This window comes from Sardina pilchardus, chromosome 20, assembly GCF_963854185.1.
Source record: "Sardina pilchardus chromosome 20, fSarPil1.1, whole genome shotgun sequence".
Taxonomy (NCBI): Eukaryota; Metazoa; Chordata; class Actinopteri; order Clupeiformes; family Clupeidae; genus Sardina; species Sardina pilchardus.
In genome coordinates, this window is record NC_085013.1 from 21,953,237 (window position 1) to 21,972,578 (window position 19,342).

At 43.3% G+C, this 19,342-nt stretch overlaps 2 protein-coding genes across 2 annotated transcripts; both read left to right on the forward strand.

The window, feature by feature from the left end:
* Positions 1 to 1,437: 1,437 nt before the first annotated feature.
* Positions 1,438 to 11,478, forward strand: si:ch211-266g18.6 (synaptotagmin-like protein 2). The gene is made up of 15 exons (XM_062523224.1): positions 1,438 to 1,788; positions 2,250 to 2,395; positions 2,588 to 2,645; positions 2,883 to 2,925; positions 3,018 to 3,060; positions 3,330 to 5,522; positions 6,614 to 6,672; positions 7,207 to 7,308; positions 8,036 to 8,208; positions 8,938 to 9,040; positions 9,258 to 9,419; positions 9,645 to 9,723; positions 9,827 to 9,926; positions 10,508 to 10,713; positions 11,060 to 11,478. The coding sequence occupies exons 1-15, from the start codon at positions 1,661 to 1,663 to the stop codon at positions 11,197 to 11,199; spliced, it is 3,735 nt and encodes a 1,244-aa protein (XP_062379208.1). The 5' UTR covers positions 1,438 to 1,660; the 3' UTR covers positions 11,200 to 11,478.
* An 861-nt stretch (positions 11,479 to 12,339) lies between these two features.
* On the forward strand, positions 12,340 to 14,895 carry gja1a (gap junction protein alpha 1a). Its single transcript, XM_062523431.1, has 2 exons — positions 12,340 to 12,523; positions 13,071 to 14,895. The coding sequence occupies exon 2, from the start codon at positions 13,087 to 13,089 to the stop codon at positions 14,188 to 14,190; it is 1,104 nt and encodes a 367-aa protein (XP_062379415.1). The 5' UTR covers positions 12,340 to 12,523; positions 13,071 to 13,086; the 3' UTR covers positions 14,191 to 14,895.
* The last annotated feature ends 4,447 nt before the right edge of the window (positions 14,896 to 19,342 follow it).

Consider the following 19,342-nt stretch of genomic DNA (forward strand, 5'->3'; position numbering starts at 1 on the left):
GAAATTAAAGCCTTTGCCCATTTCTCCCGTTGTCTTGTAGGTCTCTAGCCTATCTTACTTTACATAGACTGTAGTTGGACATGTTGTAAATTGTGGAATTATTGTATGATACTGGGAATGGTGGTACATTTGTGTAAAAATCGAGTTTGAATGTGAATGTGAACACTGAGGTCTGAATGGAAGACACAGCAAGGCAAGCATTCTCTACCAGTGCTCCCAGTATTTTATGATCGGAATAGAATGCCATCTAGTGGTGTTTCACTGTACTTCAATGTTCACTAAAAGTTTAGAAAACAAATGAATTACTGTAATCCCACACAGGAAAAAAAACAATCACCCCAATCCATTTAGCATAATGTGTCTTAAATGCACTCTCATTCATCTCTAAAACACTCTGTCTGTGATCCATAATAAAAAATAATTTTAAAAAATCATGTTCATTCATTAATATTAATACCACTGCTCACCCCTAACATAGTTACATCAAAGTGGTGTATGTATGGTAAGTGGTGACTCTGATATGTCAAAAAGCACGTAACCTCAAACACAGATTTGATTAAGTAATGATAGTCAAGCTGAACACCGATGACACAATAAGTAAAGGAGGGTGCTTAGGTCCACACCCTCTGAACAATTGTATTTGGAGAAGGTGGAGTGTGTGAATGTAATACCCTATAGTCTTTCTTTGCACTGTTGGCAGCCTTTAGTTTTTTTCACATCTTGTAGGAGAGGCAAACTTGTAATGGACAACACCTGTCTGAAACTTGTTTGAGCTAGTGTGAAACTCCCGCAGCCAGCACCATTGCTACACTCTAGCACCATAATGTTACACTCTATATTCTGTATTGGTGTGGATGTAGGCCTATATTTTGCCTTCGTAAGCATAGGCTGGCCTGGGCCTGATCAATAGGCTAAGCTACTGCAAATGATCCAGGGCAGCTATCATCTCCATATCCAATACATGTCTCTACAAGCTTTAGGTGTGCTTTGCTGCCCATGCATGAACACATTCTTTTGAAATAGTTGAAGACAGAAATAGACTACACACTGTTCAAAAACAATTCGACCATTAACACTGTTCAGTGATTGCAAACATGAATGACAAACATGGGTTTGGTCTTGTGAGAGTAAATATTAAACTTTTTTTTTCTAATTGGGCGTTTACCAAGTGCACAATGGCTCTGTCAATCATTTACAATTTCATGATTAGGCATAGGATGCTTTTCAATGTCAGGGTTAGTGCTTTCTAAATTTGACAGTAGAAGTTTCGTGGAGTTGCAGTTCTTGATTTTCTTGTCTACCCAATTTTCAGCTCAGTGAGAGTAGCCTACACCATCGCCACTGAGGCGTCACACACCTCGCCGTGCTCCGCTTGGGCTACTCACTGTATGGTGATCAGGATATCAAAATACGACGCAGTCTTCTCCCTCCAACAAAACAAAACAAAAAAACAAGACCAACCTGTTGCTCAGCCCACTCAAAGAGAGGACAAGTTTGTTAGAGCTTTGTTTTCAACATGAGTGTTATATCCCGTGCTCACAATGGACACATAGTAGCCTTGTAGTATTAGTAGGGGTGGATCTAGAGAGTGGCGAGAGGGTTCGAGGGAACTTTGTGGCTAGTGCTTGTTACAGGTGGAACGAAGCAACGACAGTCTGCGATGAAGCCGAGCACCAACTTTCCGGAGCTCCTGGATTTGAGCTTTCTGTCCGCAGACGAGGAAGCGGCAATCCTTAAAGTTTTGCAGAGAGATGACGAGTTGAGAAAGTGTGACACCGGACGGCAAAGGTATGTAGCCTATGATGATAGACATATTCACAAACCAAAGGCAAGGAAAGTAGGCTTTGGCTACTCGCTCACTGCCATTATGGTCTGTTGTCACTCCATGCCTCTAAACATCTGCTGCCAAAAAAGGCTCAGCTCATTAATTCAGCTTCCGTGGTCTGGAATTAATCTTAACAAATGCATTCGGTGTGCTGAAGTGAATAATTAAATTGCAACAGCACTTTAAGATGTAGTCAACAGCACGGTGCGTGTGTGCGATTCTGACACAAGATACATGGTTGAAAATGGAGTAGGCTTACTGTGATACCCAAAACACACACACACACACACACACACACACACACACACACACACACACACACACACACACACACACACACACACACACACACACACACACACAGGTGTCTGGGGGAAGTTGAAGGTTATGGTCATCATGAAGACATAACCTTTTTATGTTTTAGGCGGCTGAAGGCCACCACCCCAGACCCTACGCAGGTGAGGGTCATGACGGGTGAGTGGTTCGAGGATCTGAAGGCGAAACGTTACGGCCAGCCATGCGACATCACAGCTGTCGTCAAGTCCTCAATGAGGAAAAAGAGAACACCAGGTAGGCTACTAGGCTTGGCTACACATGCTTCATTTGTTACCAGTCATTTATCTGCCATTTGACACTTTTACAGAACGTATCAAAATTAATTTATAGTTGCTCTGTAGACTTTATGCCTTTGTGTGATGTATGCTGCTTGTTTAATGTGTCCTATAGATGCTATAAGTCACCCCTGTTGTGTTTATTTTGTAGCACCCAAGATTAACCCCTTCATGACTTACACTGCAACAGAAGGCCGGGGAGACTCAAAGTACAGTAACAGTTATGATTGTCTTAATGCACCACTTTGCTATCCTCATGATAGCCAATCACAGTCCAGTGATTCTTTCCACCACTCCTTGTAGTATGATAAGCTTTTTGTAAAAATGTAAACAAGTATTTATTCAGTACAAAGGTTTGTGTTTTCAGAGACATGAAGGCCATGGTTGTTTTCAGGGTCTTTCTGTTGAATAATATGTGCTTGAAACAGATTTGTGTTTCATTTTAGTCAGTTATCCACCTCCAGGCATCTTCCGGCTTTTGCTGAAGAGGTTTGTTAAAATGCAACTCTCTTTTATTTCAAGCACAACAATTATGTAACAGACGCAGTTCCGTAATTAATAGTGTTTTACTGACCCATTAGACATACCGGGAATACACTGATGAAGATTTCGATCTGAACGATGGTGGGTCTACAGAGAAATAATGGCTACAGTCATTGTTTCACATGTTATGTCGCTTTGCATATTTTGTTCCCTGACATTGATATTAACATTTATTTCCATGACATTAGATGAGGCATTGTTTACATGTGCACTGCATGTAATATTACAAATGCCCGTCATGGTGTCTATAGAAGTATATACCATGCGTAGGATAGCAGAGCCATGCTTTCGCTTTCTGTCAAAGGCAGTGACTGTCAACATGAGAATGACAGTACCATCCTATCTTGCAGAGCCGTCCTCTGACATTGGCCGACAAAAGTCGCAAAGCTACCGCGATGAAGGGGCAAAGCAGCCTGCTGGAAAATCCTCTAACCCTTTCGTCGACACACACTCACACACCTCCGCCAGCGCTGCTGCTGCCAGTGTGCCTGGCAATCATTCACCAGGAGTAAACGATTTACCTCCTGCCGAGAACAGGAGTTTTGCCTTCATGCCTTTCAAGTCCAGCGCCACCTCGAAGGATGCTGTCACGCCGGCTCACGAGTCGAGCAGAATGGTGTCTCTCCCTCCCGCTTTGCGCAAAGGGGCATCTGTGGAGGACAGCTGGGTGAAGATATCTGTTGAACCCAACACCGTGACCCAGTCTGACTTGAAGCGTGATGGATACGAGGGGTCTGAGGCCCATACTAGTTGTTCGTCGTCAGACTCCGAAGAGTCCCAGTCTGTCCCTCAAACGCCCTGTGACCCGGTCCTTCTGCAATACAAGGAGAATGTCTCGGACGACGTAAACATTTCTCACGTAAGCGAGAGGCCTCTGCCTCAGCGGAGAACATTTGTAAAGAGAAGCGCTGATTCTGACACAGCAGAATGCGCAGAGCCTGAAACCACAAGTTCACTCTCCTCAAACTCCACCACTGAGCCAGCGGAAGTGATAAGTTATGAAGTGGCTTCCTTCAGATCTCAATCTCCAGATGTCACTTCCTGCTCTAGCAGTGAGCCCGCAGAGGTTCTCGAGAAAAGTCTGTTTGAGATGGAGGGGCCAGAGATGATTACACTGAAGCAACAGCCCCGGATGGACTTCGGTTATCTATCCCACAGTGCCTCACATTCTCCACAAGTCACAGGCAGTGAGGAGTTTGAAAACATACAGGTGCTGTCCAGCACAAAAGATGTGGAGGAGAGTCCACCGAGAGAGGACTTGCACGGTAGTGCTTACATATTTGGCAAAACGGGCTCACATTCAGCAGAGTTCAAAAGCAGGGAAACAGAGGATGAGACAGTTGGTGATAACAAAGCTCTTGGCATTAAATACAAGGCCTTCGAGCCAGCCCGGCTTAATGAAGTTCCCTCAGTAGAGAGTCAAGACTCTCCAGTGGACACCAGCGAGTCTATTCAGTATGCTGGCCGCGAACGGCCAGAGGACAAATTAGTTGATTTTGGGGAGTCTCCTGAGGTGGAATATGAGATTCCAAAACGGAGCGCTCGTTCCTTCCTAGTTGCTCATGCAGAAGATGAAATGCTATCTAGCGATTTAAGCGGCTCACAATTAGGTGACGGGCATCGTGCCAAGCAGACAGAAAACAGCTATATCAGAGAGGACAGTTTTGAGGTCCGTAGCAAAGAAGATGAATTGGAAATAAATGAGAGGGGTACTGAGACTAAATTGCCGGCTGCACAAACAGAGGTCCCGTGGGGCAGAGACCAAATGGAACTGGACGACACTCTCTCTGAGATAAGCCTTGGAGGAGAGTCACATTCCTCGTCTATAACGACGTCGGGCTCGGCCATGGGGGAGAAGGACGCGGCGTGGAGCATGCCTGCAAATGTCCACAGCGCCCGAATGAAGCCTGCGAGGGCCCTCAGAGTCTTGCCGTCGCAACCGAGTGACGATTACATGACCAGCGCACAGGACGTTCACACACTCTCAGAGGAAGTGACCGTGGGCGAGATCAGAGGCGCCACAAAACCTCATGGTTACGATCAAGAGGATACGTGGCCCCTGTCCGCCAAGTCCCAAGAGGTCAGCCGAGACCTGGCGACGGGCACCTCCTCATTGGCCCCTGGTTTAGTGGAAGAGACGGTGTCAACTGGTGCGCCACGACGCGACACAGATGGGGATGTTAGTGACGATCTAGAGCTCAGTGGCAGCGACTCCACGGGGAGTGTGATATTCAGTGAGACGCTTAGTGGAGACGGCAGGCAGGAGATGCGCAAGAGGGATGCTGATCTGCCTGAACGCGTCGAAGCGTCTGAAGGCTCGCCCTTTGAAACGCGGCAGGGAAACCCCTTTGCGTCTGCCGCTGTCGGTGATGTGCATGTGTCTGAGGAGAGAAGCGTGACCCCTGAACATGTGTCCTCAAGTGTTGATGTACGTCCTCTTAGGCCCGAAGACCAGCCCAACCCAACTGTACAACTGGGAAATGGAAATTACAAAATACCGGCCATAGTCGTCATGCCCTCTGAGAAGGCTGGTGGAATCAAAGGTATGTAAACCTATTTGTATTTACACTATTTGTATTCATTTTTTTTTAACAATAATCTAAACAATTTCACAATAAGTCATTGTGGCTTTGTGTATTGTGGTTGCTTGCACATTTCCATTCATATTAGGTATTTTGTTTTGGAGAACAGTTAGTCAGTTAGTCATCAGTATAGGCAAATTGTCATGGTCGTCTAATCAGAATACACGGAACTAATTATATGGTTGCCAAGCAACATTGCTCAAAAAGTTGACCCATGTATCATGACTTTAACAGATTATGTTTTGTCTTAGTTACACGCTATGAAGATTTCTTGTGTTTCTGCAGAGTAAATATTTTTCCTGATGGTTGACATAAATTACACACAGTTCAGAGCCCAGCCATCTGCCCCGGCCTGTGTTGTGCTAGAGTGTTCGTGTCACGGCCCGAAGCTGTGACATTCTAGCTGCAACACCACCCTACTTGGCATTGACACACCCTTTTAAAAGCCGATATCGTTTGTCATCCGCTCTGTCCGATTTTCTCTCCCAAGACTTCCTAAATAGGGAACGGGAGGAGAGGGAGAGCCGCGGAGGGCTGCTTTGATTAATGCTATGCTTGTGGAAGGGGCCTTGAGCTGGATTTGAATGCTTGCCTTGCAACACTCTCTGCTTTTTTAAACACAGTCTGTAAACACCGTGATCTGAAAGCCCAATTGTGCTCAGTTGCACCCTCGGAGAGAAGGGAACTCCAGGGGGCCCTGTGCGCACTAAAAGTGTCTTCGTTTGTGCTGCAGAAGTGTCGAGGCTTCCCTGATTCAGCCTGGCCTTTGGGCCCAAACCAATCCTTTTAATGCTGAGTCACTGTTGCATTAGGGTTTGAGTGCCAAAAACAGTAGCACTTGTTTTTGTAGGATACAGTCATTTTTTTAATGTGCTTTCAGTGGTACAACACACTCATTTCAACACTACGGTTTTATGTGCCTACAGAGTAATAGTGCAGTCATTTCTGAAGTGCACACACACACACACACACACACACACACACACACACACACACTCATATCTGTGCATGAAGTATCAGACATAGACAGCATAATGTTATTTCTGTTTTAGAGGGAGGGCCACTGTCTGAAGCAACCAAAGGGATTGTTGCATCCAACGCTGAATGGGAGGTTAGTGTGTCTTTTGCTTAAGATTTCTCAAATGACTTACACACACATGTTTCTACAAAGTACGTTTCTGGTTTACCAATGGACATTTCCATTCATTTGATTTACTTTTTCACACTCGTCTTCCATGTAAGGAGAACTCATGTTCATGTATTTTCTAGGTATTTCATGTGTTTTATAGGTAAAGTAAGTTTGCATTTACTGCCGTTGTGAGTGATTCATGTAGTTTGTTCAGTGTGTCATTCTGTATGCTACGTACCGTCTAGACCATATATTTTGCATGGAGGAGGTGTCAAGAGCTACAGTACGTGTTCTGAATATTGCATGTTCTGCAGTGATTGCCTGCATCTGCTTGTACAGTAGTTTGCCTCATGGCGTGCACTGTTGTTCTGGTTCTGTGTTGTTTAGTGTGAATAGATAGCATGTGTTTGTTTAGCACGCTCTGTGGTTTTCTCACTCTAATCCATGTCATGGTGTTATATGTTTTGGTTCCTGCACTGCACCACGTTTGGATGTGTTTTGTGTGCCGTGTTTTAGGATGAGGGACTCGACTCGGGCGATGACCAGAGCTCAGTGTCCAGCTACGGGTCCGAGCTCTCGGGCAGGAAGAGTCACCTGTCGAGCGCATTATCTGCAGGGGTGGGTACAAACTCGACATTGATCCTCCACTGCTTCAGCATTCATTTCCCATCCTTTTTACATGATATGCATCGAGACACAAGATGCAAGCTTGGCAAAGGCCAGTTTTCCATACGGGTCCCGAGTAAACACTGTGAATAGGCAGGCGGGTGTGTGGGCAGCCCTCACCTGTCGAATGTGTTAATCTGCAGGGGTCAGCACAACTTTAGAGGCAGCGTAGTGCAGTGCAAGGCCATGCACATCCACAAGGCCAATGGATGGGTGGAGGATCCAACATAGCAGTGTTCAAGAAAGTCAAAGACTATCTGCACACAAGCTCCCATGTACAGTGCTTGTTAGCGACATGGATTAGCCCCTTGTTGTCATGGACTAAAAGCGTTTTATTCCCAATGGAAATCTCAATTGAAATTCTCCAGTCCAGTCCAGAACTATGCTTAATATGTGTGTCGGAATGTGTATCAGAAACTGTCCCTAAGGATATTGATGGACATAGATGTTTCAAGAAGAATTTCTATGGGAAGAAATGCTTTTGTTCATTGTTGCAATATGTTTTAGATGTCAATGATTTTTATGAATTCATACATAGTCAAGGACTTCAAGGTTCAAGTTCAAGTTTTATTATAGCCATTTCTACAATATAGAAATACAGTTGATAGGAATGTGTGTTGGTTGTTTGTAGGTAACTGCACACTTAACTCTTTCCTGTGTTGTTGTTTACTGTCTGCAGCGTATGGGCAGTTTGATGAGCATTTACAGTGACGCCGGGGATTATGGGAATGTGCTGGTTCAAGGCGCGGTGGAGTTCGCAATGATGTTCAGCCCGGCTGAAGAGCTTATCATCATGGTGGAACAATGCCAAGACCTGGCCTATGGCAGTGCACGCAAACAACGCACCGACCCGTAGGTTACTCACAACCACAACAATCTTCAAGGCCTGAGACTGATAACATGTGGTGTAACTCTTTGAGCACTGTTGCTGGGCAGTCGTATAACCACTTACATATGTTCTGATTTAATGATCGTGAAAATTTCCCTTGTCATGTATTGCCAAGTAGAATAAAGGCATTTTAACTTTCTACTAGATGAGTGCCTTGGTATCTTTCCAATTTTATTGATACTAAGTAAGCCTTTGACCAAAGAGCACCATCTACTGTAGCACTACAATTTCAAGGTAGCACTTTCGATGAAAATTTGCCTATTGAAGAGTTAAGTTCTCTAGGCAAAGATATTTTGCCTAATATCATGCCCAAACAATAATATTCAGGAACATTGCCCAACTACATTGTTCAAAAAACTGCTTTGTGTATCATCAACATAATGTAATGTAAAATAACCCAGTGTTAGGAGAATCCACTGTTACAGTATGTAGAATATACTGTAGTTGTATGCTGTATGTGCCTGTAGAAATTGTGTCAGTAAAAGCACTTCTATTGAATTACTTATGGTACAGTAGGTGTCTTGTAGCCTGGAAGCTCTCATTGTTTCCTAGATTCTGTGTGGAATTCTCTCTAGTAACTGCTGTGCTGTGCAGTTCTTCTTGTTTACCTCGGATGATATGACTTCACTAATTGTAGTGTCTTTGTGAAGTACTAACATAAGCTCCTCAATCCTTCCTTTTGTCCTTGCCAGATATGTGAAGACATACCTCCTCCCGGATAAATTCCGACGCACAAAGAGAAAGACCTCCATTAAGAAGAACACAAACAGCCCAGTTTATGTCGAATCGCTCAGGGTGTGTACTTACACAAAGCCGTCTGAATGGAGCGGAAAGCTGTCTGTGGTTCCTTGTGTACATAGTGGTGACCTGGCCACTTGCTTACCTGTTGTTGACACAGCAATACCACCGCCACAGTGTGTGTGATAAGCCATAACGCAGCATGGCGTGTTTTTCTGCGCAGGACATTAGTGTGTGTTCACACCTGTTTATTTCACTCTGTTTTTCCTCGCAGTACAAGATTAAAAAGAAAGATTTGATGGACAAGACGTTGCACATGTCCGTCTGGCACAACGACTCCAGGGGCCGAAACGTCTTTCTGGGCCAGGTGGAGCTCAACCTGAAGACGTGGGACTGGGGACACGAGGCACTCACCTGGTACAATTTACAGGCCAAGGTAAATAGAGCATCACCTGGTACAGAAGTCAGGCCAAAGTAAACAGAGCAAGCCCTGCTGCGCTATGATCTCACGACAGCGAAGTCCTTTTGAGGTTATAGTTCAGTATTCAGGCCTTGAATGTCACACAAAGTAAATCATTTTGTATAAAGTATGTCAATCTGTAATTTTCTTTATTTAAGAATATGTTTTTTTCTCTCCTTTCCTTCATCTTTTTACGTTAAGGGTGGTGAGGGGCAGGAATCTCTGGACTATCGAGGAACATTGTCTGTCGCACTGAAATATATACCTCAAGTGTCAGCAGGTACTCTCACATGATTGAAATCCCATCTATTTGAATCATTTGCTACATCAGCCTTGATATGTGATGATGCCCTGTTCTTCTCACATCTCTGGTGTGATTGTAGGTGGGTCCAAGCAGAACACTGGAGAAGTTCACGTGTGGTTGAAAGAAGCTAAAGATCTCTGTCAGCTGAAGTCTAATAGTGTGGACTCCTTTGTGAAGTGGTAAGGGAGATTCTCTCTTGGTCTTTGTAGTTTGTAGCGTATGTAGTTGTTGACGTAGACCGACCTCTAAACTGTTTCAGTGGGTTCTTTTATTGGCTTCTCAAGGTCAGTTTTCTGGTTTTAGTGATTTTGCTACAATGCAAGTTTGCCAAAGTGCTTCCAAAATCTGAAAAATATTTTTTCAGTGTAAAGGTGTAGAACCTCTCTGCAAAATAGATACTTAGAAATAGATATTATTCTTTTCATTACATATGTATGAGGACTATGTAGGCCTACCTATGTTTTATATATTGAAAAATACTTAAATACATCATAAATAAATTGTTCTCTAAATCATTAAATTCGTTCAATAAAACACAAATCAATTATTCACAATCATAAAAAGCAGAGCAAATATAGTCTGAAAATGAATGAATTGGACACAGTTGAGGGAGTCTCCACAGACACTTTGAGGTCATTGATTTGGTGTAAAGTGCAATATAAATAAAATGTATTATTATTATTATAGACACAGTAGATTTCCCTTTTTTCCACTGACCGCGCCTGATGTGGTACCCCTCTGGCCCTTCCTCGTCCTCTAGTTACATGCTGCCGGACACGAGTAAGAAGAGCCGCCAGAAGACGAGGGTGGTGAAGAAGTCTCAGAGCCCCGTGTACAACCACGCCATGGTGTTCGACGGCTTCAGGGCGGGTGAGGTGCGAGAGGCCTGCTGCGAGCTGACCGTCTGGGACCACCACAAGCTCTCCAATCAGTTCCTCGGCGGGCTGCGACTCAGCGCGGGCACAGGTGAGTGGGTCGACTCTGTGTGGGCAAGACTTGTTGGCATCACTTGTTGTAGGCATCGCTTTTTGTGGGCATCAGGTGGTGTGGGTATCGCTTGGTGTGGGCATCACTTGTTGTGGGCATGGATCGATTTAAATACTGAGGTGAGGATGATTGAAGGTGCTATCTGATCCACTTTTGATCCACTTTTTTTGTCCTGTCAGATTTAGTGAAATGTCCCACATGATCCTCTAGCTTGTCTGTCCTGTGTGTTCAAAAACCTTTGATTTTTCACACACCATAATTTCGCTTTTAGAATGAATTAAGTCATCCTCATGATCTATCAATGGATTATTCTTTTCTGACCCAGGCCAGAGCTACGGCAAAAAAGTGGACTGGATGGACTCGGTGAATCAGGAGGTCGACATCTGGGAGCAAATGTTGGCCAAGCCAAACAACTGGGTGGAGGCGGTCATCCCCCTCCGCTCCTCCATGTCCCCTCAGAAGTGAAGTCTTCGTTTGGAGGACACAAGAATGAAGGTCATATGAGTGTCTACTGACTACGTGCAAAACTACCAATGACGTGGGCTTGATGTTTATGGAATAGTTATTCTCACTGGCAGATATCTGTGACTCAGCCAGTTGTTGTATATAATACGAAATGTTAGTGACGCAAAGCTACCGCTGCTGTATCTCCCTCCATCTCCACTTTTCCCAGAAATCGTTGTCTTTTCAGATGCAACTAAATGAGATGTTTACTTAGAAGGTTCTCTGATTGGAATAAATAACTTTTCCTCAAACATGTTATGGCTGCTTCCCTTTGTGCTTCTGGTGGGTGAGGTCAAGGACTGTCCTGTGTCACGCTCTGAATTTCACACTGCCTGGATTGATCATTAACAGCTGGGTGAGCTTTTCAAGGGGGACCTATGTTGGTATTAGCACACCTATGTTGGTATTACAGTATGTAATTTAAAAAAAAGACTGGATAATAAGGATGATTTTTTAATTAGGTCTCTATGGCCAAGTATACTTGTGTATACAAGAAATTTGGTCTCTGCATTTATCCCACCTGTGAATTAGTGAACACATACAGCACACAGTGAACACACAGTGAAGTGAAGCACACACTAACCGGGAGCAGTGAGCTGCCTTGCTACAGCGGCGCTCGGGGAAGGAACAGTATTTGATATAAAACACAATGCAGTAAAAAATCTAATCATGATCAATGATTGTAACAGCAGAAAGATAACTAAGGGAAGACAGCTCCCATTTGATAGATACAAAACACACTACAGTAATAAAGCTAAGCAAGTGTAATATAACAAAGAGATCAAAAAAAAAAAGTTTCTCTATGCAGGCCCATTATCATCCCCGAGTATAACAAGGGTGATCAACACCGTTTTTTCCCTCAATCATATTTGTGTCAATCTTGTGTGTAGTTTTCGATCGAATTGTATCCTCATTTTATCCTCAATTTTCTCAGTGCAGTTTCCAGCATCATTATTGTATGTACTTCCTAAATGATGCGCCAGGTGGCGATATATCGCCCTTGTGATCCTCGCATTCCTAAACATCTTTTAAGGAGAGAAAAAATGGGATGAATCAAGGCACGGAGTCATGCAGGCTGCATAAGGAATCAGATGACCTCAAACTTTCCCGGCGATTCCAACGAAAAACGGTAGATGAAAGATGAGGAAGACAGAGGGAACGATGGAAAATGGGGAATATGAACGTTTATTGAAAATGTGTAACTTTACTTTTTAAAGTCACTTGACGTTTTTGTACTGTATGTTCTGTTTGGAAATTTCCAGCGCGACCACTGACTAAACACAAGGTAAGAGGCAAGAAAAGTTTCTCAGAAACTACACTGCTCCTTTGCTGTGATCTAAGCTAAAACAGTTGATGGTAATAAACGCAGTGGCAGTGGAAATGTGCATTGTATAGCCTAGATATATAACATTATGGAAAAGTTTAATTTAAAAGCTTCGTATGTCATGGAAATACATCGAAATGTTGTTTTCTATTACTTTTCATCACTGTTTAAATGTACAACATTGTTATCGTTACTTCTAAGTATTTGGTCTAGTTCGTTTGATAACTGCTGGACTGGTGCGCACACATCTGGATGGCACATGGAGTTTCAGCTGCTCCTGTGCCGAGACTTTAGAAACAGGCTAATGGATAGCCTAGGCTAGCCCAGTTTTAAAAGTATATGACCAGTAATGACACCTGAAAGATGCAGACCATTTTATTTCATAAGAGGCCTTAATGTGGAGGACAGATGTTGAAGGATGTTTGGGGGGGCTTACAGAGTGTAAACAGTGAGGGTTCACTGTATTCACTGTTCTAGGCTCTTAATCTGGCCGTCTTCCTGTGTACAGAGCAACCGTTTTCGTCATGGGCGACTGGAGTGCTTTAGGAAAACTTCTTGACAAGGTCCAGGCGTACTCCACAGCGGGAGGCAAAGTCTGGCTTTCCGTCCTCTTCATCTTCCGGATACTGGTCCTGGGAACGGCGGTGGAATCAGCGTGGGGTGACGAACAGTCTGCCTTCAAGTGCAACACCCAGCAGCCTGGCTGTGAGAACGTGTGCTACGACCAGTCGTTCCCCATCTCTCACGTGCGCTTCTGGGTGCTTCAGATCATCTTCGTTTCCATGCCAACGCTCCTCTACCTCAGCCACGTCCTCTACCTCATGCACAAAGAGGAGAAACTGCTCAAGAAAGAGGATAACCTGAGAGCCATCCAGAGCCAAGGTGGCAACGTGGACGCTCCTCTCGAGAAGATTCAGCAGAGGAAGTTCAAGTATGGCCTGGAGGAACATGGGAAGATTAAAATGAGAGGGGGCCTTCTCCTCACGTACATCGTGAGCATCATTCTCAAGTCTGTTTTCGAGGTGGCCTTTTTGGTGATACAGTGGTACATTTATGGGTTCCACCTCAGTGCCATCTACACGTGCGAGAGGGTGCCCTGTCCACACAAGGTCGACTGTTTCCTGTCCCGCCCTACTGAGAAGACCATCTTCATCATCTTCATGCTGGTGGTCTCACTAGTCTCCCTGGGCCTGAACGTCTTCGAGTTCTTTTATGTCATATTTAAGAGGATGAAAGACCAGGTCAGGGAGCAGGCGGCTCGTCAGCATCACCAGAACGGACGACTCAAGCCCTGCATGGGCGAGATGCCGCCGCCGTCCAGCTACGTCTACTACAACGACTGCTCGGCCCCCATGGCTAACCTGGAATACAACCTGAACACCACGGACAAGAACAACTCCTGCGACAGCTACAGCAAGCAGGCCAACGCTCAGAACTGGACCAATTACAGCACCGAACAGAACCAGCTGGGCCAGAAGGTGCCTCCGTACCCCTGCTGCCACACCCAGGAGTTCCACTACCCCGAGAAAGTGACCCCGGGCAAGGACATGGCCCTGCTGAGGCAGCTGGACCCCCGGCCCAGTAGCCGGGCGAGCAGTCGAGCGAGGCCAGATGATCTTGACATCTAGCCAGAGATCAGAGGATCGTCATGTGAACGGGTTCAGTTCACCCTTGGGGAGCCCCCTGCTTTGGCACCAGGCTGTGCCGATTTACACTTTGATGTGCCAAAAAATCCTTCAGCTACATTCCAGCCTAATTGACAGCGGGACTCAATTGGGTTATTCAGACTTGAAATGCAAAGAGACCAGTGGTTTTCTCTGTGTTCAGACTGTTCTGAATTTACCACGTTATTGCCAACAGCTTTAAAGTTACATTTATACAAGTGGTCTTATGAAGTTTCTTTCTTTTGTTTTTTATTTTTATTTTTATTTCAAGAAGAGACAATCCTTCATGCAGTGTTTTATGGTTGTAAGTTATTGAGTGTTGTAGTTTAAGAGAGTGAATGATGCATGGATGACACAAACAGAAGTTATTTATGGCTTGTTTGTTTCTGGTTTGGTTTTGGAGCTCAGCTGAGCATTCTTTTCTGGAATTTAGAGCTGTAATATATTCTAAGGATGAACTGTTCCTCAAAGAGCTCTTGCTGTTTTCTGAGAACCGTGCTGCAGATATTCTTGCCAATGGTTTCTGCGTGCAGTATAGTGAGTTTGGTTTTAACAATCCAATATGTTCTCAATTCCTGCATTTATGGTACGTTTTTGTTAGAAGCAATGTTTGCACTGATGTCTTAGACGTTTCTTATGTTTTATATAAAATGTTTACATGGATGAATTACCATGACTGAGGTGTCTGTCTGAGTGCTGTTAATAGACCATTATCTATAAGTATCAGATTCTGGCTTACGTGCCATTCATGGTTTTTCGCAGCGCCGGGCTTGTCAGATAATCTAAAGGATTAACAGATTTTGAAGCAGTGTTTATTTAAATTAGAGTTTGTCAAACATGGCTCTTTTATTTGCAACATTTGTGACAAATTGTTTGCGTAGAGAATGATGAAGTTAGGTCTTTTCATCGTTTGAAAATTAAATGAGGTAATGAGATTGAAATAGTCCCCCCTTCCCTCAGATTTTCCTATTTATTCACAGCGTTAAATGAAAACATATGTTTGGGTAACGCTCAAAAGGCCATATGTGGGTGGATAAAGAAACAAAGTCTTTCTGTTCCACTTTGCTTCTGACCAAAAGAATTCTCTTGACTCGGTTCTGTCTAATTTATTACATAACGGGCTTATGGATCATTAAAAACAGAAGAAAACATTAGACATGTTTTTTTTTTGTTTGTTAATATGAGATAGACAGTCAGAACGTTTTTCTGTGTGCGTGTATGCGTGTGTGTGTCTGTGTGTGTGTGTGTGTGTGTGTGTGAGAGAGAGAGAGAGAGAGAGAGAGAGTGAGAGAGAGTGTGAGAGCGCACTGTAGTTGTATGGGAAGGGTGGGTCTCTATACTGTAAAGCAGGGCAGCCAGATGGAAAATATGCGGCACATTGTATGAATGTGGTTTTCAGACCACATGAGCCACTCTGCTGCTCATTTTTTTCGAGTCAGCCTCAGCTCTCCCTGTGGAAACTCATGTTTCCAACCTCAGGCTTCTGTCTCGACAGACTCTACCTAAACTTTTGACTAGACACGTAGAGTAAAAATAGAAAATGCATATCTCACCCAGGCCATGGCTCTCTCGTCTTGGCCATTACAATGCAATTTTTAGCCATGGCCTACCTGCTTGTGTAGTTAGATTATTCAAAATGTACGTTTGGTCTCTGATCAGCCACAGAAGACACATGTCCCTCCTGTTACAGTAGTTATACTCGTAATTTCCTTCCCCTTGGAGATACATTTGAATTCAAATCCCTCACTCTGGCCTTATGACACTAACTGTGTCTGTAGTTTGCACCTTTACTCTCTGAATTGCATTATCCAGCTCTATATGTTCCCTTTCTCCCATTGCAGTCCTCTGATGAGCGTCTGCTATATTGACCTTCCATCAACACTTAAAGGTCACAGTCAAGACACTTTCCTCTTGGTAGAATGATTGACTTAATGATGGGTTTGGGATCTTTAAAAAGTGTCTAAAGACATATTCTCTTGGTCTACTTCTGTTTACTTTGATTTAATTTACTTTTTGAAGTTTAATTAATTCTGACAGAGTCATGGTTTGCATATATTCATGATTATTGTTATCATTGTGTTTAATTCTTTATTGTCTATTAGGCCTACTATTATTGGCATTGAAAGTTAGAGCATAAGACTTCACTTCAAACTGTTAATTTTATTGTTAGTCCCTTTGGACAAAATAATCTGCTCAGAACTATAAACAAACAAACATAAAACAATGAACTTAACTTGAACAGTAGAAGTCTACTAGCTTTTAAACATGAGAACAACAAAAAGAAATAATGTGTCCGTGAACATCTCAAAATGTACTGATAGAATAAGTCTAGTAGGTTTCATCACAAACTGCTTCATGAGAATGACTGTGTCCAGTGGGTATTGTTCTGTTGATAACTTCGAGGAGTCCTGTTCTGGAGAGCTGCAGATCCATTCAAATCCACTCAGTTTCTAGACATAGAATCCTCAGCATATTCCACTCACAGACTGTCTGAGTACTCTTTGTATTGCATTCAAGTTTATATTAGAGGATTCCGTTTCATGGGGTTAGTCTTTCAGCTGACAAAAACGAGCCTGCAGATGGTTCACAGTACATGAGAACAGCATCACATAGGGTCCCATGGAACCTCCATATTCACACAAACATACGAGAGGATGTTTTGATAGAGTTAAAATTAGAAACGTTGACCAAGGTCACATCCTCTGTCCTTCCAAACGTTCCAGATGGGGAAGAGTTTAGGTTCCTCTCGGACTCGTCCAAATGTATTTGAACAATGCTTCTGACAGTACTTTTCCCACCGTAAGTGGGCTGTATTCTAGCCCATTGAGGTGCATAATAAGTGTTTGAGGACCGACTCCAAATGAGTAGCCGCTGTTTCCCATTGGCCCAATGCCAAGGGGTCCCATGCTAGTCAATGTCATTAGTTTCTGGCTGCCTTTCTCCTCAACACCAACAGTGACTTCAACTGTTTCCCACTGTCCTGCTTTATTTGAAACATTTCTTTCGATAAAACTCCAATACTGTTAAATTGTTATAATAACAATAATAATAATAATAATAATAATAGCAATAGTAATAATAATAATAATAGTAATAATAATAATAGTAATAATAATAATAATAATAATAATAATAATACTATCTTAATACAAGTAAAAACCAAGATCTTTAATGCATATTTCCCCTTGGGGATCAATAAAGTATCTATCTATCTATCTATCTATCTATTCAACACATCAAACATAAACATGACAGCATTTATACATTGTCATATATTTGTTCATGTTGAGTAATAATACATGACTATACTTTTATTGAGATTAAACTAGTTTGTGATGATAAAACGCATCAGAAGATCAGCCAGTGGTGACATGGCATCGTTGCTGCCCCCTGCTGGTTGGACGCCAGCTCTGGCACGGTCTGCCTCCTCTCTCTGCCAGACTGCAGATCTACAACCAGCGGACATGCCATTCAGACCTGGAGACTAATTGAAACCAGCAGTGGCGACTGAAGTTTCAAGACTTTTCCCTACCACAATGAGTCTTCGTCTCATCAGGCTAAAACCCATGTTTGGACAGCACAGTATCGGGGCGAAACGTGACTTATTATGGAAGTGGTTTTGATAATAAACACTAACCAGGGGCTATTTTTAGAAAATGTGTGGTATGTTTGAGTCATGTTTGGGGAAGGATGAGAGGTAAACTTTCAGGAGCTTAAAACAAAGCTGATGGTGGTACTTCTCCAAAAATAGTCGTTGTCGTTGCTTGTTTCAGGGCTCAGTGCAAAGCAAAACGTCTGAGGAAATAGCCGTAAACACGTATACAGCAAAAGGCAGAGGCTGAGTAGAAAGTTCAGCTCATCCAGCAACCCCACCACAGACAGTCATCCGGCTCTGTAATTTTTACAAACAAGGGAGTGGTTCATAACTCGTAATGTTAGAGTTGGAGTTTGTGTGGCACCTCAGTGTGCACTCCCGGCTATAGCCTGGGTCATCCCATGGACTCCCAGTCTGCCTCTGTAAAGGCTGCATTTGGGCTGCTCTGGGTCAGCTTACCCAAGCAGAGGCCTGGAGTGGACACACTGTATCTGTGTGAGGGGTCTTGACTTGCTCAATGGCAGGATCTTTGTGCCAAGTCTTTGTGCAGGCTGCTACCACTGATCCCTCCCAATGCACCATGATGTGTTGTTTATGAAAAGATAAAGAGGATATAAAGACTAATAAAGTCATTTAAGATTATAGGATTAATAGATTAATAATATTGTATGGTTGGTTTTATACAACAAGAGGTAAACACAGTGTAAAACAGATGATCAAATATTCTGCTTCTGATAAACTTCTCTTTAAAACCTTTGTTTGGAAGTGATTTAAAACGTGATGAGAATGATTAATAGCTGATGGTTGCCCAGGAGTTGTAAACTTTCATTGTTTGGATTAGTGAAGCACATGTTGTTCTGAACGTGCTGAAATTAATGTACCCGAACATGTCTGGAACTGAAGCTTGTAATGGATGAAGGAAACCCACAGTCATTTTCTCACCTGAACTATAGCTCTTGGATGACATCTTGTGGAGTTGTATTATATTACACTTGGCACTTTGGCGAATTTACGCTCTCTGAATCATTCACATGACTCAGTTATATGACTCAGTGATACTTGATATGATTCAAACTCAGAATATTTCAAGGCGGAGGATAAAGGTCTATACAATGCAGGTCTACGCAAATAGAAAATAATGTAAATTCAAAGACTTGTTAACACTCAGCGTCCCTGCATCCCGTGTAGGCCTATTCTATGAATTATATTGTGTCTTCTGTGTTCCAAGCGATTGCCTTCCACATGTTCTCCTCCCTATCCGAATGTGCTCACTGCTCCCACACAAAAGTGTCCCTCACAAAGCTTAGCCTGTACAGGTTTGGGGTGTCATTAGTTGTGGCCTAACTGTTTCCAATTGTGTGAGGAAATACAGAATAACACTTCTACATAGTCTACTTTATGTATAAACGTAATAGGCCTACATTTAATGTATGATAACACTGACAACGTATGTCATGTGTAGCACTCATATGTTTGAAGTGATGCGACAGGAAGGTGATGCTGATGCTGGACCCCTGTGCT

Excerpts from the sequence above, each read along its gene's own strand:
- si:ch211-266g18.6 (XM_062523224.1), top strand. The coding sequence starts at position 1,661 with ATGAAGCCGAGCACCAACTTTCCGGAGCTCCTGGATTTGAGCTTTCTG. Across the intron at positions 2,396-2,587 it reads GAGGAAAAAGAGAACACCAG|CACCCAAGATTAACCCCTTC; the intron begins GTAGGCTACTAG and ends TTTATTTTGTAG. Across the intron at positions 7,309-8,035 it reads CGAGCGCATTATCTGCAGGG|CGTATGGGCAGTTTGATGAG; the intron begins GTGGGTACAAAC and ends TACTGTCTGCAG.
- gja1a (XM_062523431.1), top strand. The coding sequence starts at position 13,087 with ATGGGCGACTGGAGTGCTTTAGGAAAACTTCTTGACAAGGTCCAGGCG.